At 58.0% G+C, this 17,407-nt stretch overlaps 1 protein-coding gene across 1 annotated transcript; it reads right to left on the bottom strand.

Annotated features, from left to right (window-relative positions):
• Positions 1-5,899: 5,899 nt before the first annotated feature.
• Positions 5,900-15,862, bottom strand: IFITM10 (interferon induced transmembrane protein 10). Its single transcript, XM_059883158.1, has 3 exons — positions 15,835-15,862; positions 15,237-15,724; positions 5,900-6,506 (listed from the first exon to the last, which is right to left on the bottom strand). Exons 1-3 carry the CDS (start codon positions 15,860-15,862, stop codon positions 6,357-6,359), a joined length of 666 nt encoding a protein of 221 aa, XP_059739141.1. The 3' UTR covers positions 5,900-6,356.
• Between the last annotated feature and the right edge of the window lie 1,545 nt (positions 15,863-17,407).

The following is a 17,407-nucleotide window of genomic DNA, read 5'->3' as shown; positions in this document are numbered from 1 at the left end:
ACAGGTGTGAAGTGACGTCTCACTGCGGTTTCAATTTGCCTTTCTCTTTAGTAACTCACAGTGTTGAGGACGATTTCATGCCTGCTGGCCACCGGTATGCCTTCTTTGGGACAGAGATTTCTATTCGAGTCTTCTGCCCGTCTGTTGATTGCATTCTTTGGGCGTTTTTCGATATTGAATTGTACTGGCTGTTTGTATATGTTGGATATTAATCCCTTGTCAATCACATCATGTGTAAATGTTTCTTCCCAGTGTGTAGGTCATGTTTTTGTTTTGTCAATGGTTTGCTTTCTTGCGCAAAAGCCTTTAAGTTTAATTAGGTCCCATTTGTTTATTTTTGCTTTTGATTCTCTTGCCTGAGAAGACAGCACCCCAAGAATATTGCTGCAATTTATGTCAGAGTGTTCTGCTTATGTTTTCTTGTAGATGTTTTATGACTTCTGGCCTTCCGTTTAGGTCTCTAGTCCTTTTTGAATTAATTTTTGTACATGGTGTGAAAAGTGTTCTAATTTTATTCTTCCCCACGCAGCTGTCCAGTTTTCAGCACCACGTATGGAAGAGGCTTGTCTTCTCTCTATTGTCTGTTCTTGCCTCCTTCATCGTGCTAACTGACCACGGAAGTGTAGGGTTACCTCGGGGCTCTTTGTTCTGTCCATTGGCCCATATTTCTGGTTTTGTGCCAGCACCACACTGTCCCGATGACCGCAGCTTCGTACTTCACTTTGGAGTCAGGGGCCGTGACTCCTCCAGCTCTGCTCCTCTGTCTCAAGATCGTTGGGGTTATTTTTGCATTTCTAGTTCCGTGGGCAAAGTCCACTAGCGTTCTGCTGGGCTTGCACTGTACCTATCGATTGCCTTGGGCACTGTGGTAGTATTAACAGCATTGAAACTCGCAATTCATGAGCGTGCTGTATTTTTTCATCTATTCGTACCATCTTCAACTGCTGCCTTCAGTGTCTTTCGCCTCCTTAGGCACGTCTGTTCTTAGGTGGTTTATTCTTTTTGATGCTATAGCAAATTGGATTGTTTTCTGAATTTCTTTTCCTGATTTTCATTGTTAGTGTAGACTAGAAGATTTCTGTGTCTTAATTCTTAATCCTGCAGATGTGCTGAATTCATTGATGAGCTCTAGCCGTGTGCTGGACGCATCCTTGGGATTTTCCACGTATAACGCCCTGTCATCTGCAGACAGTCTCAATTTGACCTCTTTCTCTCCAGTCTGGGCTCTTTTTCTTTCTTTTCCTCATCCAGTTGGTGTGTGTGTCTAAGACTTTCAATGCTATGTTGAGTAAAAGTGGTAAGAACAGGCATACTTGCCTTGTTCCTGATCTTAAGGGAAAGCTTTCAGCTTTTCACCACAGACATGACGTTAGCTGTGCTCTTGTCATATGCGACCTTTATTATGTTGAGCTATGGTCCCTCTATATGCACTCTGTGGAGATGTTTTTTAAAAAATGTATATATCATAAATGGGTATTGAATTTTGTTAAAAGTCTTTCCTGCATCTACTGAGGTGATCATATGATCTTTATTCTTCATTTTGTTAATGTGGTATATCATCACATTGATTTGAGGATCCATGGGAATTCTCCACTCAAGAATATGGAGTGGGTAGCCTATCCCTTCTCCAGCGGATATTTCTGACCCAGAAATCGAATCAGGGTGTCCTGCATTGCAGGTGGAGTCTTTGCCAACTGACCTACCAGGGAGGCCCAGTGTGGCACAGCACGCTGACTGATGTGAAGATGTTGAAAACTCCTGGCATCCTCGGGGTAAATCCTGCTTGATCCTGGGGTGTAATCCTTTTCACATATTGTTGCCTTCTGTCTGCTTATATTTTTGTTGAGGATTTTTTGCTTATATTTTGTTGAGGTTTTTTTTTTTTTTTGTATATATGTTCATGAGTGATACTGGCCTGTAATTTTCTCTTTTTTGTGTGTGATCTCTTTGTCTGATTTTGGTATCAGGGTGATAGTGACCTCATAGAATAAGTTTGGGAGTGTTGGTTCCTTTGCAATTTTTTGGAGTAGTTTCAGAAGGACGGGTGTTATCTCCTCTCTAAATGTTTGAAAGAATTTGACTGTGAAGCCATCTGTGTGCTCAGTCCCTCAGTCGTGTCCAACTCTTTGCGACCCCACGGACTGCAGCCCACCAGGCTCCTCTGTCCATGGGATTTTACAGACAAGAGTACTGGAGTGGGTGGCCATTTCCTTCTGGTCCTGGACTTTCTGTTTTTTGGGCATATAAATATGTATAAATATGTATAATCTGGCTGTGCTGGGTCTTTTTGCGGCATGAGAGATCCTCCACCTTCACTGAGGCATGTGGGGTCCAGTTCCCTGACCGGGGATCGAACCTGCCCTGGGAGCAGAGTCCCAGCCGCAGTTTTTACATCACGGATTCCATTCGGCACTTGTAACTGTGGTTCATATCTTCTCTTTCTTCCTGGTTCAGTCCTGACAGGTCGCACCTTTCTAAGAATGTGTCCATTTCCTCCAGGTTTATCGAAACAGAGCTCCTTATAGCGGTCTCTCGTGATGCCTTGTATTTCTGTGGTGTTGGTTATAATTTCGCTTCCTGTTTTACTGACTCACCAGCCCGCCTGTGCTGTGCGAGCTCTACCCGTGTTTGGGCTCTGACGGTCTTGAATTTGCGGCCTGATCGGCTCCACCTCCTTCCCCGAGCCGCCTGGCTGTTCTCCCAGGTGACGTCTTTCTGTCCTGGAAACCAGTCCCGAGACTTCCCTTGGGGTCCCAGCCCCGGCAGGTGGAATTGAGAGGCAGGGGTGTGGCTCAGAAGAGCCCCCCATACCTGACCCCCTGTCCTCCAGTCCTCAGATCAGGCGCAGAGGAGCGAGTCTCGTGAGCCTGGGGTTTGCAGCGGTCTGGGACTTGCCCCCCAGCCCCGGTCACCCCGTCTCAACTGTCTTTGCTATTCTGTAGGGGGGCAAGTCCTTGGGTGGCAACAGGAGCTCTGCACACCTGTGGGGAGCTGAGAGCACGCGATTCAGGAAGAATATTCTGTGGGTTTCCAGTGTCTGCAGAGTCAAGCTGGAGTGGACTGTGGGCTTGGAAGTGCAGGGGGGCCCTGCAGGACTCTGAAGGGCTGTGGTCACGGCAAGAGAGGCCAAGCCTGGCCTCGAGGCCCCTCCACCCCAACACACACGCGCCTGCAGGCAGGTGTGCACACACACATGCAAAGTGCACACATACACTCAAATGCAGGCACACAGCCAGACTCGCCCTTCAGATCTGCTCCCCATTCGGCTACTTGGTCCTGATCCTTTCAAAAGGGAGACTGCAGGCTGGGGGTTGTGAGAGCAGTGGCCCAGGGCAGTACAAGGGGGAGGGGAGGGGAGGGGGAGGAAAGTCACCTGATGCTCCCAAAGCTGCAGGAGTCTGGGGGCCGCATCCAGGAGGGGCAGGAAGAGAGTGAGCCAGGGCAGTTCGTTCACATGTAATTCTTGAGTGCTTACAGCAAATGGCTCACGCGTGCCAGGCACTGCGGAAATCAGAGACGGGGAAGGAGTAGTGCAGGGGGTAGGGCAGTGGGCTGGAAGGTCGAGGAAGAACCCAGCCCTTGAGGAAGAGCAAAGACACAGACCTGGAAGCCAGAGACCGAGGTGGAGCCTGTGCCGCCCGCCGCCTGTGCGGGTGGGGGTCTGCCTGACCTGCGTGGTCCCTGCCTGGGCTCCACCCTCCCCTGAGCCCGAGGGGCAAGGCTGGCACCTCTGGGCTGCCTGCCTGCTCCCTGCTGCCCAGGACCGGACACGAGCTCCCGGGAGCCGAGGGCGCCTCTGCTGGCTGTGAGGAGACAGGAGCCCGAGGCCTGCCCTGGGCGCGCACGGCCCAGGGAGAAGCTGGCCGCGGCGGCCTAAACACGATGCCCTTCTCCCGGGACCTGTCCCCGGTGGGCAGTCATCCACCGGCACCCAAGGCGTGAGGACAGTGAGCCAAGGAAGCACTTCCCCTGCACTTTCCCCACCCTCGCCGGGCAGGACAGAGCCCTGGGGCACCAGGGCGAGTCCAGGCTGACCTGTGACCCACAGCGCACGCGAGGCCTCTCTCCCACGGCCGCAGCCCCCCCATCATGACTCCTCCCAGGACCCTGGGCTGCGGTGGGCATCCTCTTGGGCCTCACCCAGGAAGTGTTGAGAGCGCCTGCAACTGACCTTCAGGGCCGGCCAGGCACCCAGATGCTGTGTCCCCCAGCCCACCGCCAACCGCACCCCTGGCTCTGGCCCTCCGTGGAGACCTCCTGAAGGCTGGCCGCTCCCTTCCAGCCTGCCCTTCCGCACCGCCCCCTGGGGTCAGGGGTCAACACTTCCATGTCCCTGCGTCCCCTCCCCTTCCCTGCCCCCCAGTGCTCCTGTTCTCCTTCACAGCTATAGTCCAGCTCGCTCACCCATCTCTGCCTCTGTCCACCCAGGTCTCACCCCCTTGACCTGAAGCTTCCAGACTCAGGCCTGGTCTCCACTCTGAGCCCTGGGCCATGTCCTGGGGGTGCAGCCAGCACCCAGGTCCTTTATACTCCCACCTGGGAAGCGCTTCTCCAGGCCGAGGGGTCATAGCACTCCAAACCGCTACTCCCATGAGCCCTGCGCCCCACCTTGACTCCCTTTTCCCCTGAACGAGGACCCGTGGGATTCTAGCCTCCGGGCCCGCTGCCTCCTCCCAACCGAACACCAGCCGCATCCCACTCCAACTCCCACCGCGTGGACGCCCCTCCTGGCCCGCCACCTGGTCTTCCCCTCCCACCCCTGGGCAGCGAAGCACAGCTGAGCCATGCTTGGTACCCCGGACCATCAACCACCAAAGCCAGCCGGGCGTACACCTCCCCGGAGACCAGCGGCCGTCCCGATGACCCACTTCCCCAGCAGGCACCATGGAGGGGGGTCTCTTCTCCGAGCGAGGCCCGAAGGGAAGCCCGCACTCCCAGGCCTGCACCCACATGCCTCCAAGCATTGCCCTGGTGAGGGACGCGGTCTATCTGGACACGGCCCTCGCTGCCCGCCCCGCCCCCTCTGTCTGTCCCCCTCCCACCCCCCAGGCGCCGGACCTGGCCCTCTGCATGCCCCCTCCCCAGCCCTCTCCCCTCTGTCCACCGCCCGGTTCTGGGAGGGGTGACCACCCCCCTCCTCCATAGCGCCCCTCCCAGCAACCCCACCCCTTCCTGGCTCCTTCCTCCCTCAAGGCCCCAAGTCCCAGGGGGCTTCAGGCCCCTTCAGGAGCTGTCCTCCCCGCCCCCCGGGGGGGCTTGTCTCAAACTGTCCCCTTCCTCAGTCTCCCAGTCTCAACGCTCAGCTGCCCCGCCAGCCCCACCATCCATGCTGGAGACACAGGCGCCCTTCCTGGCTCCCCCCGGCCCGCCTCCAGCCGGTCCCCAAACTCTCCCCCTCGCCCCCCGAGACCCTCCCAGTGCCCCCCCTCAGCCCACTGCCCGCACTCCCAAGTGCCCACTTCTGGCCACAGCCTACGTCCAGCCAAGCCAGCCCTGACCCTCAGCGCCACCTCAGAGCCCTGCGTGTGCCAGGCTCGCCTGGAGGCCTCGCATGCGGCTCCCGGTGCCCGAGAGGGACTGGGCGCGGCAGTCACTGCCCCGGTGCTCCCTCCTGCTGTTGGGCTTTGCCAGTTCTCACTCTCTGCCAGGAGGGCAGCTGTGCCTGCCCCTTTCCCTCCTCTCCAAGGAGGCAGCCACCAAAAGCCCCCTCAGTCCCATCCTGCAGAGCAGGCAGAAGACCCCCAGGGTTACAGGGTGGACGATCCCTGGAAAAGTCAGCTGGGTGTGGCACTCAGGACCCCCAGGCAGTGCCTGAATGGGGTTCCCGAAGCCTCCGAATCCCACCTGCCTGGGGGCGGGGGTGGGGGGTGGCTAGGAGACGGGGCCATAGCTGGGCGAGTATTTTCGAGTATTTTATTGGAGGTTCACAGATACAAGAGCTCCGAGCAGGGTCACAGCTTGGAGGAGGTGGGGTCGTGGGGGGAGTGAGCCCCCAGATGCTGGCAGGCCCCCGCCCCACCCTGGGAGGCCCCATACGGGCCCTTCTTGCAGGGTGTCAGGTCTGAGGGGCCTCGGGAGCCCGGGTGGGGGCACAGGCAGGGAGAGGGGGCAGCCACTCAAAGCCGGGGTGCAGCAGCACAGGCAGAAACCCAGGGGCCCCCAGAAACGGGCAGGGGGCCAAGAGGCAGAGAGGCCGGGGCAGCACGAAGCTCGCTGCCCCCTTGACAGACGAAGCTTCCGATGGCCCCACTGCCTGGCTCACAGCTTTGGGGTCAGGGGGTGCCCAGGGCGGACGCCCGGCTCTGCTCTGGCCATGTCTCAGGGCCGCGTGTCCCGCTGGCGTGCCCACTGGGGCCTCAGTAGTCGGTGAGCGGGTACCGCAGGAAGATGAAGACCAGGATGATGCAGGAGGCGGCCAGCGCGGAGCTCGTGATGTTGAACAGCCGTGCCGTCTTGGCGTCCTCCACCGCCCCGTTCAGGTCGTTGAGGAGCTTCTTGTCCCGGACCTGAAGCCAGGAGCAGTAAGACCAGCAGTCAGGGCTGAGAGTGGACACACAGGCCAGGCGGGAGGGCCTGAGGCAGAGGGCCCAGGAGAGGGTAGCCCTGAGCCTGGGTCAGTTCCCGATTCCTGACCACCACACGGGGCTACTGCCCAAGGATGTCCTTTCTGGGTGGAAACGTGCGCTGGACTTTGGGGGCGGGGCGGGGGAGGCTTAGGGGCATCAGATCTGAAACTTACTCTCAGTTTATGAGACAAATAACCTGTATTTAACAGGTGGCATCAGTGGTAAAGAATCTGCCTGCCAATGCAGGAGACATCAAGAGACGTGGCTTAATCCCTGGGTCAGAAAGACCCCCTGGAGGAAGGTGTGGCATCTGCTCTAGTATCCTTGCCTGGAGAACCCCACGAACAGAGGAGGGCTGAACCCCTGGAGGGCTACGGTCCTTGGGGTCACAAGGAGTCGGACGTGACTGGGTGAGTGAGCACACACGCAGAAGAGACACTGGATGTGGTGAACTATTAACTGCTGGGGGTCTGGGTGAAGGGCATGCAGGGGTTCTTGTATCTCCTTTCTGGTAACTTTTAGGTAAATCTAAAACACTTAGGGGACTTCCCTGGTGGCCCAGCGGCTAGGACTCTACACTCCCAATGCAGAGGCCCGGGCTGGATCCCTGGTCAGGGAGCGAGATCCCACATCCTGCTGCATTCACACGCTGCAACGAAGACCCAGCACAGCCAAATAAACACATAAATAAAATAAATATTAAAGACATAGAACTATTTATAATAACACGGGTTGTTGATGCTGTTTTACGTACTTGAAAGTTGCTAAGAGGGTAAAAATTCAGTGTTCTTACTACCAAAAAAATTAAAAACAGGTAATTATGAGAAGTGATGGAGTGCTAACTAACCCTGCTGTAGAAACCACTCCACGCGACGCACACGTGTCAGGTCATCGCGTACACCTTAAGCGTGTTCAGTGTCACGGGTCGACTCTACGCCACCAGCTCTGGGAAAATAGACGGAAGAGGAAGCTGGCCTCAGAGAGTCTGTGACTGGGTGAGGGGGCGTCACAAGTGTGTGCTGACTTGACTGGTTCCGCCTCACTTACAGTTAACTGGGGCTCCCTGAGGACACACGCTGTGGACAAGGGGCAGCCCCCGGGGCCTCGAGACGGGATATTAAAGTGAACGGGGGCCTCCCTGGTGGGCCAGGGGTTGAGAAGCTGCCTTCCAATGCAGGGGATGTGGTTAGATCTCGGTCATGAAACTAAGACCACTTGCCATGGGGCAACTCAGCCCATGCACTGCAAGCGAAGCCCCCACGCTGGAGCTAGAAAGCCCGCCTGATGCAGCAAAGACCCAGCACAGCCACACGCACGCCCAAGTGAGAGGAGCGGCCTGCAGTCCAATAAGTCCCAGGGAGCCACAGACAGCGGTGGGCCTACTCCCAAGATCCTCGGGCTGGGAAGGAGCGTCCCTGGGGAGGCGCCCCTGGCCTCATCCAGGCCAGGTCTTAGGAGTCCCCTTCCCTCCCACCTTCTCCTTCCACAGAGCCCAGAGAGGTGCAGGTCTGAGCATACTGCAAGCAGAGCCTGGGAGGAGGAAGAAAGGGAGCAAGGAGAGAGACAGGAGAGGCAGGAAGAGAGTCTTTGCATCAGCAGATTGGTGGATGGGTGGGTGGATGGATGGATGGATGGATGGGTGGGTGCATGGATAGATGGATGGGTGGGTGGGTGGGCGGATGGATAGATGGATGGATGGATGGGTGGATACATGGATGGATGGGTGAATGGATGGGTGGATGGGTGGATGGATGGAAGGATGGGTGGATGGATGGATGGGTGGATGGATGGATGGGTGGATGGATGGATGGGTGGATGGGTGAATGGATGGATGGATGGGTGGGTGGGTGGGGGGATGGGTGGATGGGGAGATGGGTGGATAGATGGATGTGTGGGTGGGTGGATAGATAGGTGAATAGATGGAAGGATGGTTGGGTGGATAGATGGATGAGTGGGTATATGGACAAAAGGCAGGGCCTGGGTTAGGCAGATAGATGGCACTGATGTCTGGCTGCCTGGAGGGTGGAGGAGGGATGGCAAGCTAACACAGGGAGACATAGATGCGCAGGAGGGTGGGAGTGTGTAGGGGTGGATGGACTTCCTGTGGACACTCAGGAAAGAACCCAGGGAGCAGGGATGTTTGGGTAAAGCCCAGGAGAGCGTGGAGAGATGGTCATACGCTCACCTGCAGGAAAACAGGTGTCTAAATACAAAGCTCCCAGGTGTAGATGTGCTGAGTTCTACCAGAGGAATAACCAGAGGCCAGTGTGAGGAGGGCAGAACCCAGAGGAGAGGGGAGGGGGGCTTAAAATCAGAGAGGAGACTGTCAAGGAGCAATTTGTGTGGGGCTTCATAGGCACTTTTTAGCAGAAAACAGGCAGGCTCTGGAGTTTTTTACTCTGATAATTCTGGATGCTGTGTGTAGAACATACTGCAGGGGCAGAGGCTGGAGAAAAGCAGAAAAGAGGCTCCCTTAACAGCCCAGGTGAGTGGGCAGGGTGGGTCGTGTCAGGTCAGTAGACATGAAGGTGGTAAGAACTGACCGTTTTCTGGGTCTATTTTGAAGACACAGCTGACAGTATTTACTGGGATCAGATGTGCAGTGTGATAAAAAAGAAAGGAATTTGAGATGATTGCAAGGCTTTTTGATCTACTGAAATAAGGGGGTTGTAGGGCACTCCAGGAGGAGGACGCTTGTGAGCGATTCAGTAGTTTGACTTTTGACGTGAAGCTAGAAATGTCTTCTAGACATACAGCTAGGTATTTTGAGCAGGTAGGTTTTGTAGAGCCTAGTTTAGGGGTAAGGTCTAGGGCAGACATACAAATTGGAGGAGCATCAACATGAAGATGCTACTTAAAGCTCTGAGACTGGACGAGAGCACCAAGGGACTGAGCGCCGACGACGGGAAGAGGAGGACCAAGGACCATGCCTGGGAGCACCCCGTTAGGAGATCAGGAAGCAAGAGGCAGTGAGGAGGGGAGGCTGAGATGAGCGGGCGAGAAAAGCAGAAGAAACAGGGCTTCCCTGGTGGTCCAGAGGTTAAGAATCTGCCTTCCAACGCAGGGAACATGGGTTCGATCCCTGGTTGGGGAATTAAGATCCCACGTGCCGAGGGGCAGCTAAGCCTGTGCTGCAACTAGAGAAGCCCGTGTGCTGCAATGAAGACCCAGAGTAGCCGCCCCCTCAAAAAAAAAAAAAAAAAAAAAAACAGAGCAGAAGAAAGGCAAAGAGGAAGGAAGGATGGAAGTGGGTGCAATGGGCTGAAGGAGGAGGAATAAACATGGAGGAGCGGAGTGGATAAACGGATGCGTAGCAGAGGGCAGAGAGGTCGCTGGACGATGGTGGCTGGATAAGGGAAAGAGAAGGAAGGCCCTTTGGCGAGTGAACAGACTGATGGATGGGTAACTGGGTAAGTCAACTGAAGCAAGGAAATGAGAAAAATGGGAGCATGAGCAGGCGGATAAATGGATGGTAATATACACGCTCTCTGATGAGCGTGTATGTTACTGGGGTGACAGAGTGTGTGTGACGGGAAGGGAGGGAAGATGGGTGGACAGGTGGACAGACGAGCTGACGCCAGCTCCAGAGCGGACTACCTGGATGGACATGGTAAGCAATTGGGAGAAAGAAGTAGAGGGAAGACAGGGAAGGCGAATACACAAACGGATGAATGAGCAACTTAATTTAGAGGTGATTGAACAGGAAGCGTGAATAAATGAAAGGAAGAGACAGAAATGTACTGATGGCCTCTAGGTAGAGGGATGCGATGGGAGGGAGACGGGAGGGAGGTTCAAGAGGGAGGGGATGTATGTGTACCTATGGCTGATTCATGGTGAGGGTTGACAGAAAACAACAGAAGTCTGTAAATCAATTATCCTTCAATAAAAAATAAATTAATTAAAAAAAAAGAAAAATGGCGATGACTATAGAAAGAAGAGTGTAACGAGTCAAAGGTCCAGGAAACGAACCTGATGGCGACCCCGAGGAATTTACCTGGTGCCTCTGCCCCTGTTTCCTCATCTGCAGTTAGCTGCACCAGTCTCATAGGGTTTTGCTGCTGCTGCTAAGTCGCTTCAGTCGTGTCCAACTCTGTGCGACCCCTGAGACGGCAGCCCACCAGGTTCCCCCATCTCTGGGATTCTCCAAGCAAGAACACTGGAGTGGGTTGCCATTTCCTTCTCCAAGGCATGGAAGTGAAAAGTGAAAGTGAAGTCACTTAGTCGTGTCCGACTCTTAGTGACCCCATGGACTGCAGCCTACCAGGCTCCTCCGTCCATGGGATTTTCCAGGCAAGAGTACTGGAATGGGGTGCCATTGCCTTCTCCAATAGGGTTTTGCTACCTTTAAATAAAATATTACATTTAATTAAATAATGAGACATGCTTAGAACAGTGCCTAGAATATAAAAGCTCAATAAATAACTGGGCTGTTTGGTGCTTATTGGTATTTGCTGGCTTTTTGTTACTACTATTATTGCTATTAATGAGTAAGGGGGGGAAACAGATGAACCCAGGGAAGAAAAAAGATTAGATGGCGAGCTGGGTGGATGGAAAGAGTAAGACTGATGGATGAGGTTGGTGGATAAACAGCGGGAGGAAAGGAAGAAAGAAAAGACAGAAGGAACATGAATTTAGTAAGTAAGTGAATGAGTGAATCTACGGATGGTTGGCAGCGTGGAAGAGAAACTCTGGAAGGAAGGAAGATGAATATATGAATTTATAGAGAGAAAATGGACGGGCAAAGAGTTGAAAGGGTGGAAACATGAGTGCATGCGTTGGTGGGTGGACAAGGTGAGCAAGGGTCTTTTCCTTGCAAACCTGTTCCTTCTACGGCCTCCTTCCTCAGGTGCGAATGGCACCTCCGTTCTCTCAACAGATCAGATGAATGTCCTTTGAGCTCCTGGGCGGCTCAGAGGTAAGGAATCTGCTTGCAATGCAGGAGACGCAGGTTCCATCCCTGGGTGGGGAAGATCCCCTGGAGAAGGAAATGGCACCCCACTCCAGTATTCTTGCCTGGGAAACCCCATGGACAGGGGAGCCTCGTGGGCTACAGTCCGTGGGGTCGCAGAGAGTTGGACATGACTGAGCAACTCAACAACAGCAGTCTTAGGCTCTTCTCTCTTTTCCCTCACCTCATGCCCAACCCACCAGGATAGTCTACTGACTTTTCCTTTAAAATACGGGATCTGCTTCCACTCTCTGCTCCCACCTTCTGAACCAAGACTTGACTGAGGCAATAGCCTTTGATCTGGTCCCCAGCTCCGCAACTCCTTAAGCCCTTATGGGCTATCTCCCCCAGTAACAAGGGCAATCTTTTAAAATACAAGCCACATAATATTGACTCTTTGTTTAAAATTCATCCAAGATTTCACTCAAAACAAAACCCTACTGGGGCAGACACAATGCACGTGGTCTGGCCCAGTACACCCCATCTCTGGACCAGCTCCAAGACTCACCCCCACGCCAGCTACGCTGGGCCCTGAACCTGGCTTTGCCTCGGGGCTTTTGTAATACCCAGTCCATTTTCCTGGAATATGCTTTCCCAGATGCATTTATGGCTACTGCATGAATTCATTCAGGTTTAGACTAAAATATAATCTCATCAAAGAGGCCTTCCTTGCCCACTGTATATAAAATAGCACCTCGTATATCCTTGACGATGCTTCATTTATTGTTCATAGCTGACATTACCACCTGACTCACGTAAGTGTAAGTTTTATTATTGTCTGACTGCTGGCCAGGATGTAAGCTCTTCTAGACAGGGATCACGTGTTGCTCGTCACTTACTAGGAACGAGACAATTATTTATTACTCGTGGGATCAATGGGTGGAGAGTGACAGGGTGCTGAAGTGTCTGAATGAACTGATGACCGGGTGACTGACTAGAAGAGGTTAATGAATGGCTATGGCGGCTACACGAGAGTCAGGGAGGGACAGGGTGGAAGAAGACGTCAGGCGCGAGACTTGGAGCACGGGCAGATGAATCAATACACAGATTCAGGGAAGCCGGTAGATGAAGGTGTCAAGGAAAGACGGGGCAGGAGGAAAGAGATGACACGCATCCATGAAGGTGTGTGGGCCACAGACAGAGCCCTGATGGACGCACCAGGTGGGTGGCGGGTGGGGGAGGGGCTGAAGAAAGTGCTACACAGCGTGGACGGAGGAGTGAATGGGAGGCTGGAGGAGGGCGTGGGGTGAGCAAATGGGTGGGAGAAAAGAGAATAGGAGGAAGCGAAGGTGAGAGCGGGCCGTGCGGGGCCTGGAGCACCAGCAGGAGGGGCTGGACTCCTCCCAACCGAGAAGGGGGGCTGGCGGTCGTCGTGAGCCCTGTCTGGGCCACCCACCCCCACAGCACAGGCCGCGGCCCCAGGCTCCCATCTGTGGCCACGCCTGCCCAGACGGACCTGGCTGCGCCCGAGGGGGGCTGTGGGGACACGGCAGGCCATCCTGCCCCTGGCGCTCCCGGGAATGCCGTTTTGTTCGGCCGTGCTCTGCGAGTGGAGGAGGGGATGGGTTCAGTGACGCAGGTCAGCGCTCGGAGGGATCCAGGGAGTCCAAGAGTCCAGCCAAGGCCTCCTGACCCCAAGGCCGTGAGGTGCCCTTGCAAGTGCCCGCGACTGGCTGCAAACAATGTCCGGAGCAGCAGGCCAGGAGACGTGCAGCCGGACAGACAGATGGCCGAACTCCCGGGTGCGGGAGCCCGGGCCAGCAGGCCCGCCTGTCCCTCTGCCGGGGACAGAGGCAGCTTGCCTTGCTGGCTGCCCATGCCGCTCCCCAGTAAGTCCCACGCCTCTCTGCTCCGAGAGCCCACAGGGAGGATGTGGGGGAGCGCCCGGCTGGAGGCACAGTGGGGCTCCTTCTGCCTCTTAGAAGCACCATCTCCCACCCCCCACCCCAGCGCAGAGCCTTGCACTCAGTTCAGAAACCTGTGACCTACCTACAACCCACGGCAGATGGGCCTGCCCGGGGCCCGCCGGCACCCACAGGAGCCTCACAGCCACGCCCAGGTCCACGGGCTGCTGGCGGGACTGGCAGGAGGGCCCCGGAGGCAGAGCTGAGGCTGGGGGGCTTCCCCCGGCCTCCCTGGGACCCCCTTCCTTTTGCTGCCTCTAAAGCACACATGCACACTCATGCACACACAGTTGTACACACGCGCATAGACACACTCATACACTCACACATCCACACATACAATTACTCGCACATGCTCGCTGATACCTATATGCACACACACACACAGTACACACAGTTACACACACATGCACACTCACACCCTCACACAGATACACGTGCATTCTCACGCCTGCACATCTCAAGCACACACATACATGCTCACACCTATATGCACGCACACACTCTTGCACACACACTCATGCCCTCGTGCACACTCACACGTGCCCACACGCATGCACACTCACTGGACACAGTTCCTGTCCGATGGAGCCCAGGGCTGGGTACACTAGCCTGGAGATGAACGCATGAGCAGCGGGGGGATGGAGGCCCTGAGGATGAGTCAGGAGGCGGGAAGGCCAGGTGGCCAGGCCGTGTGACGCTGGGACAGGGACGGGTGGGGGGTGCTCCATGCTCAGAGCAGCAAGCAGAGCTGTCCCAGCCTCCGTCCCCCCGGGTGCCAGCCCCTCCTCTGCCTCTAGCCTGCCCTCCCCCGTGTTCCCGCTCCCCACCCCTGCCTCGGGCAGCTGCAATCAGTGAAATGCGCCCGGACGCTCAAATCTGGGCCCAGGAAAAGGGATGACCTGGCGAGATGAGAGCCCAGCCCTTGGGGAAGCGGGAGGAGACAGGGAGGCCCGGGTCTCCCTCTGCCCCTCCGCGGGTTGGGCTCCAGCAGCCCCAGGCTCTTGGGTCTTGACGCACCCGCAGGGATCTCCGGACCCCAAGTGTGAGTCAACCACAGCTCCCTTCCCCCATTTCGGTCCATTTTTCTCCGCTGCGCCCTCGAGGGTGGGGAGCAGGGGATGGGGGTATCCTGTCTGCTCCGCTCCGGCAGCTCCCATCACAGCAGCGAGGGAAGGCCTTCTGAGAGCCGTGCACACCGAGGGTGCGGGGTCAGGCTGCATGGGACACACTCAGGCCTCCCTGCCCCGGCCTCCCCGCCCCATCCCCCCAGGATGGGTCACTGGAAAGCATGTGAGAGGGGCAGAGCAGTGGTGGGGGCAGCGCCCCGTCTGTCTGTCACAGCCCCCCTGAGTGCCTGCCTGGCGTCAGGCTCCCTGTGCGGGGCTGGGACAAGGTCTCCAGCAGTGACGTCAGCCCTCCTCCTATCAACAGGGGAAGGATTCCAAGCTCTCTTCACCTCCACGCTGGCTCCATCCTAATGCCCAGGGGCAGCTGCGCCCAGGCCTAATTCCCAGGTCTCTACACAGGGGACAGGACACTGAGGTCCCAACCCCAGAGGCCAAATTGGCCGTGCAGAGACCCTGGCCCCGAGGACGCTGAGCCTGCCAGGACGCCCTGGAAGGTTCCCCAGCTCAGGATGCGATGGGCAGGCCTTCTGCTGTCCTGAGCTAGCTGGCCGACCTCTGCGTCTCCCTAGGTCCCCCAGCCTCTCTGCTATACCTGCTGCACCCACGGGCTTCTTTGTGAGGGAGGAGGGGCCAGCACCACTGCTCAGCTTTCCAGACCCCCAGCCCCTCCTCCATCCTCCTGGCTCACCTTGAGGGAGTAGGCCAGGGCGATGAAGCCCAGGCAGCAAAAGTTGAGGTAGACGAAGTTGAAGATGGACCAGAGGTAGTAGTCATTCACCTCCGTGGTGTCTGGGTAGACCTCGATGACGGTCGTGGGGTTCGTCATGGTCTTCTTCTCCGCCAGGTGCTTGCAGGCCGGGGGGGCACCGGCAGCCCGCACGCTGTCTGTCTTGCTGCTCTTGGACTCCATGGGGAACAGGGTGGGCGCCATGGGGGGTGAGGCCGAGGGCTCCGGGGCCGGGGCCGCCGGAGCCTGCAGAGCTGGGGGCTTGGACACGCAGGCGAAGCAGCCCTTGGGCGAACCTGCCGGGGGCCTCGGGATCCAGAAGGCCCCGTCCAGGGGGACTCGGGCTTCCTGGGTGCCGTCCGTGGTGCTGGCCGGGGCTCCCAGCAGGGCTGGGCACTGGGCGGGGCCCTGGGCCTGCAGGGAGGGGGAGACGAAGAATAAGCCGGGTCCTGATCACCCTATGGGCCCACCTTGGCCCCTACAGCCTCCCCCTTGCAGTCTCATAAACAGCTCCAGGGACACGGAAATCCCGCAGGGGCAGCCAGTTGCCGGCCACCACCTGCCTCCCCCACCGTCCCCCGCCCCATGCCAAAGCCCTCCGAGCAGCCTTGGCAGGGACAGCAGGGGCTTCCCAACACTTCACCCGCTGACACACAACAGCAACACTCCCACACTCCCCCAGCACCCGACCGACAGGCTCTCTCAGTAAACAACGCAAGCAGCACCCCAGACACGGCGCCCACACAGGGCACGCACGCCCACAATGACACGGCCTCTGCCAGGCTCGGCAGGCGGAGCGGAGCTCTGCCCGGCACCTGCACGCTGGCACAAGCTGACGCTTGGGACACAAACGCCAGCATCACCGCCCGGCTCTCCAGACACCAGCACACCCCGTGCGCCCAGAGAGGCCTCCAGGTAAACAAGCCCGCACTGTGACCCTCACACACACCGCGCCACAGGCCCCGACACAGTCGCGGAAGAATGAACCCGCCGCCCGCGGGGGCTCCGAACTCGCGCGCATCGCCCCTGCCCCCCGACCCGGCCCGGAGCAGCTCTGGGACCCCAAGCGCGCGCACTCGCCGGTCGCCAGGAGCAATCGCACAGCGACACTCTGCAAAACGAGCCGTCTCAGACCACGCGCCCTCGCCCCGCGCCGCCCCGGGGGTCCGGCAGCCGGGGCCCCGCGGCGCCCGCCCCCTGGCCCCCAGCCCGGCCCAGGTTTGCCGCAGCCGCGGGAAGACGCGCGCTCACCTACTGGCGACTCCTCGGCGGCCGGGCCCGACCCTGCGCTCGCTGCGCGCGTCCTTTCGCCGTCCCGCCGGTGGCTGGCTGTCCCGCCGCTCCGCGTCCCGGCGGCCCGACCTCGGCGCGGGGAGCGCGCGGGGCGGCGCGGGGAGGGGCGCGGGCTGGCAGCGCCGCTCCTCCGCTGCCTGCGCGCCCTCCGCAGCGCCAGGGCCGGCCGCCGGCTGCAGCCCAAACCTGACTCACGGCGGCGGCGGCGGCGGGCGCAGCCACCTCCCCGCCTCCTCCCGCCGGTGGGGTGGGCGCTGCGGGCGCCGGCCGGAAGTGGCGACCCTTGCGGGTGGGCAGAGCTGGGCAGGGATGGGCTCTCCCGCAGCGCCCAGCCCCGGCGCCCGCGCCACCTGCCTGCGTCTCCCGGATCCCACCCGCTCCCTGTGTCCTCCCTCTGGCTGAGCCCCCGGCCCCTCGCTGAGCCGTCCCACCTGTCTTTCCGGGGACAGCCCCTTCCCCCTTCTGTGCTTCCCCCTGTCTCGCCCCGCCCCGGTTCCCAGGACCCTTCCCCTCCTCTCTGCCCGGTGAGTTTCCTGCTCCATCTGGGCTCTCTCTGCGTCTCAGCCCTTGCCCCTACCCATCTAGTCCCAGGCCAGGTGGGTGCCTGGGCCTCCCCAAGCCCTCTGCCCACAGAGCCCTCTGCCCACAGTCTGTCCTCACCAAGTCAGTGCTCACGTCTAGCCAGGCTCCTGTCTGCGCGCCTGTCCCCACAGGACTCCGCTCCTATCCAAGCCCCCACCAGGGCCCTAGTTCCTCCTGAGTCTCAGGCCCCTCCCAGCCCCAGGGCCCCCAGCTGCAGTCCTTCCCCGAGCAGGGTGCCCCTCGCCAGGCCCCCACCC

Source organism: Bos taurus, chromosome 29 (assembly GCF_002263795.3).
Source record: "Bos taurus isolate L1 Dominette 01449 registration number 42190680 breed Hereford chromosome 29, ARS-UCD2.0, whole genome shotgun sequence".
NCBI lineage: Eukaryota > Metazoa > Chordata > Mammalia > Artiodactyla > Bovidae > Bos > Bos taurus.
The sequence above is the reverse complement of the archived record's forward strand: the minus strand, read 5'-3'. Positions and strand labels throughout refer to the sequence as shown.

Excerpts from the sequence above, each read along its gene's own strand:
- IFITM10 (XM_059883158.1), bottom strand. The coding sequence starts at position 15,862 with ATGGGGCGGGGGACGGTGGGGGAGGCAG. Across the intron at positions 15,725-15,834 it reads GGGGACGGTGGGGGAGGCAG|GACCCGGCTTATTCTTCGTC; the intron begins GTGGTGGCCGGC and ends TAGGGTGATCAG. Across the intron at positions 6,507-15,236 it reads CCCTGGCCTACTCCCTCAAG|GTCCGGGACAAGAAGCTCCT; the intron begins GTGAGCCAGGAG and ends TCCTGGCTTCAG.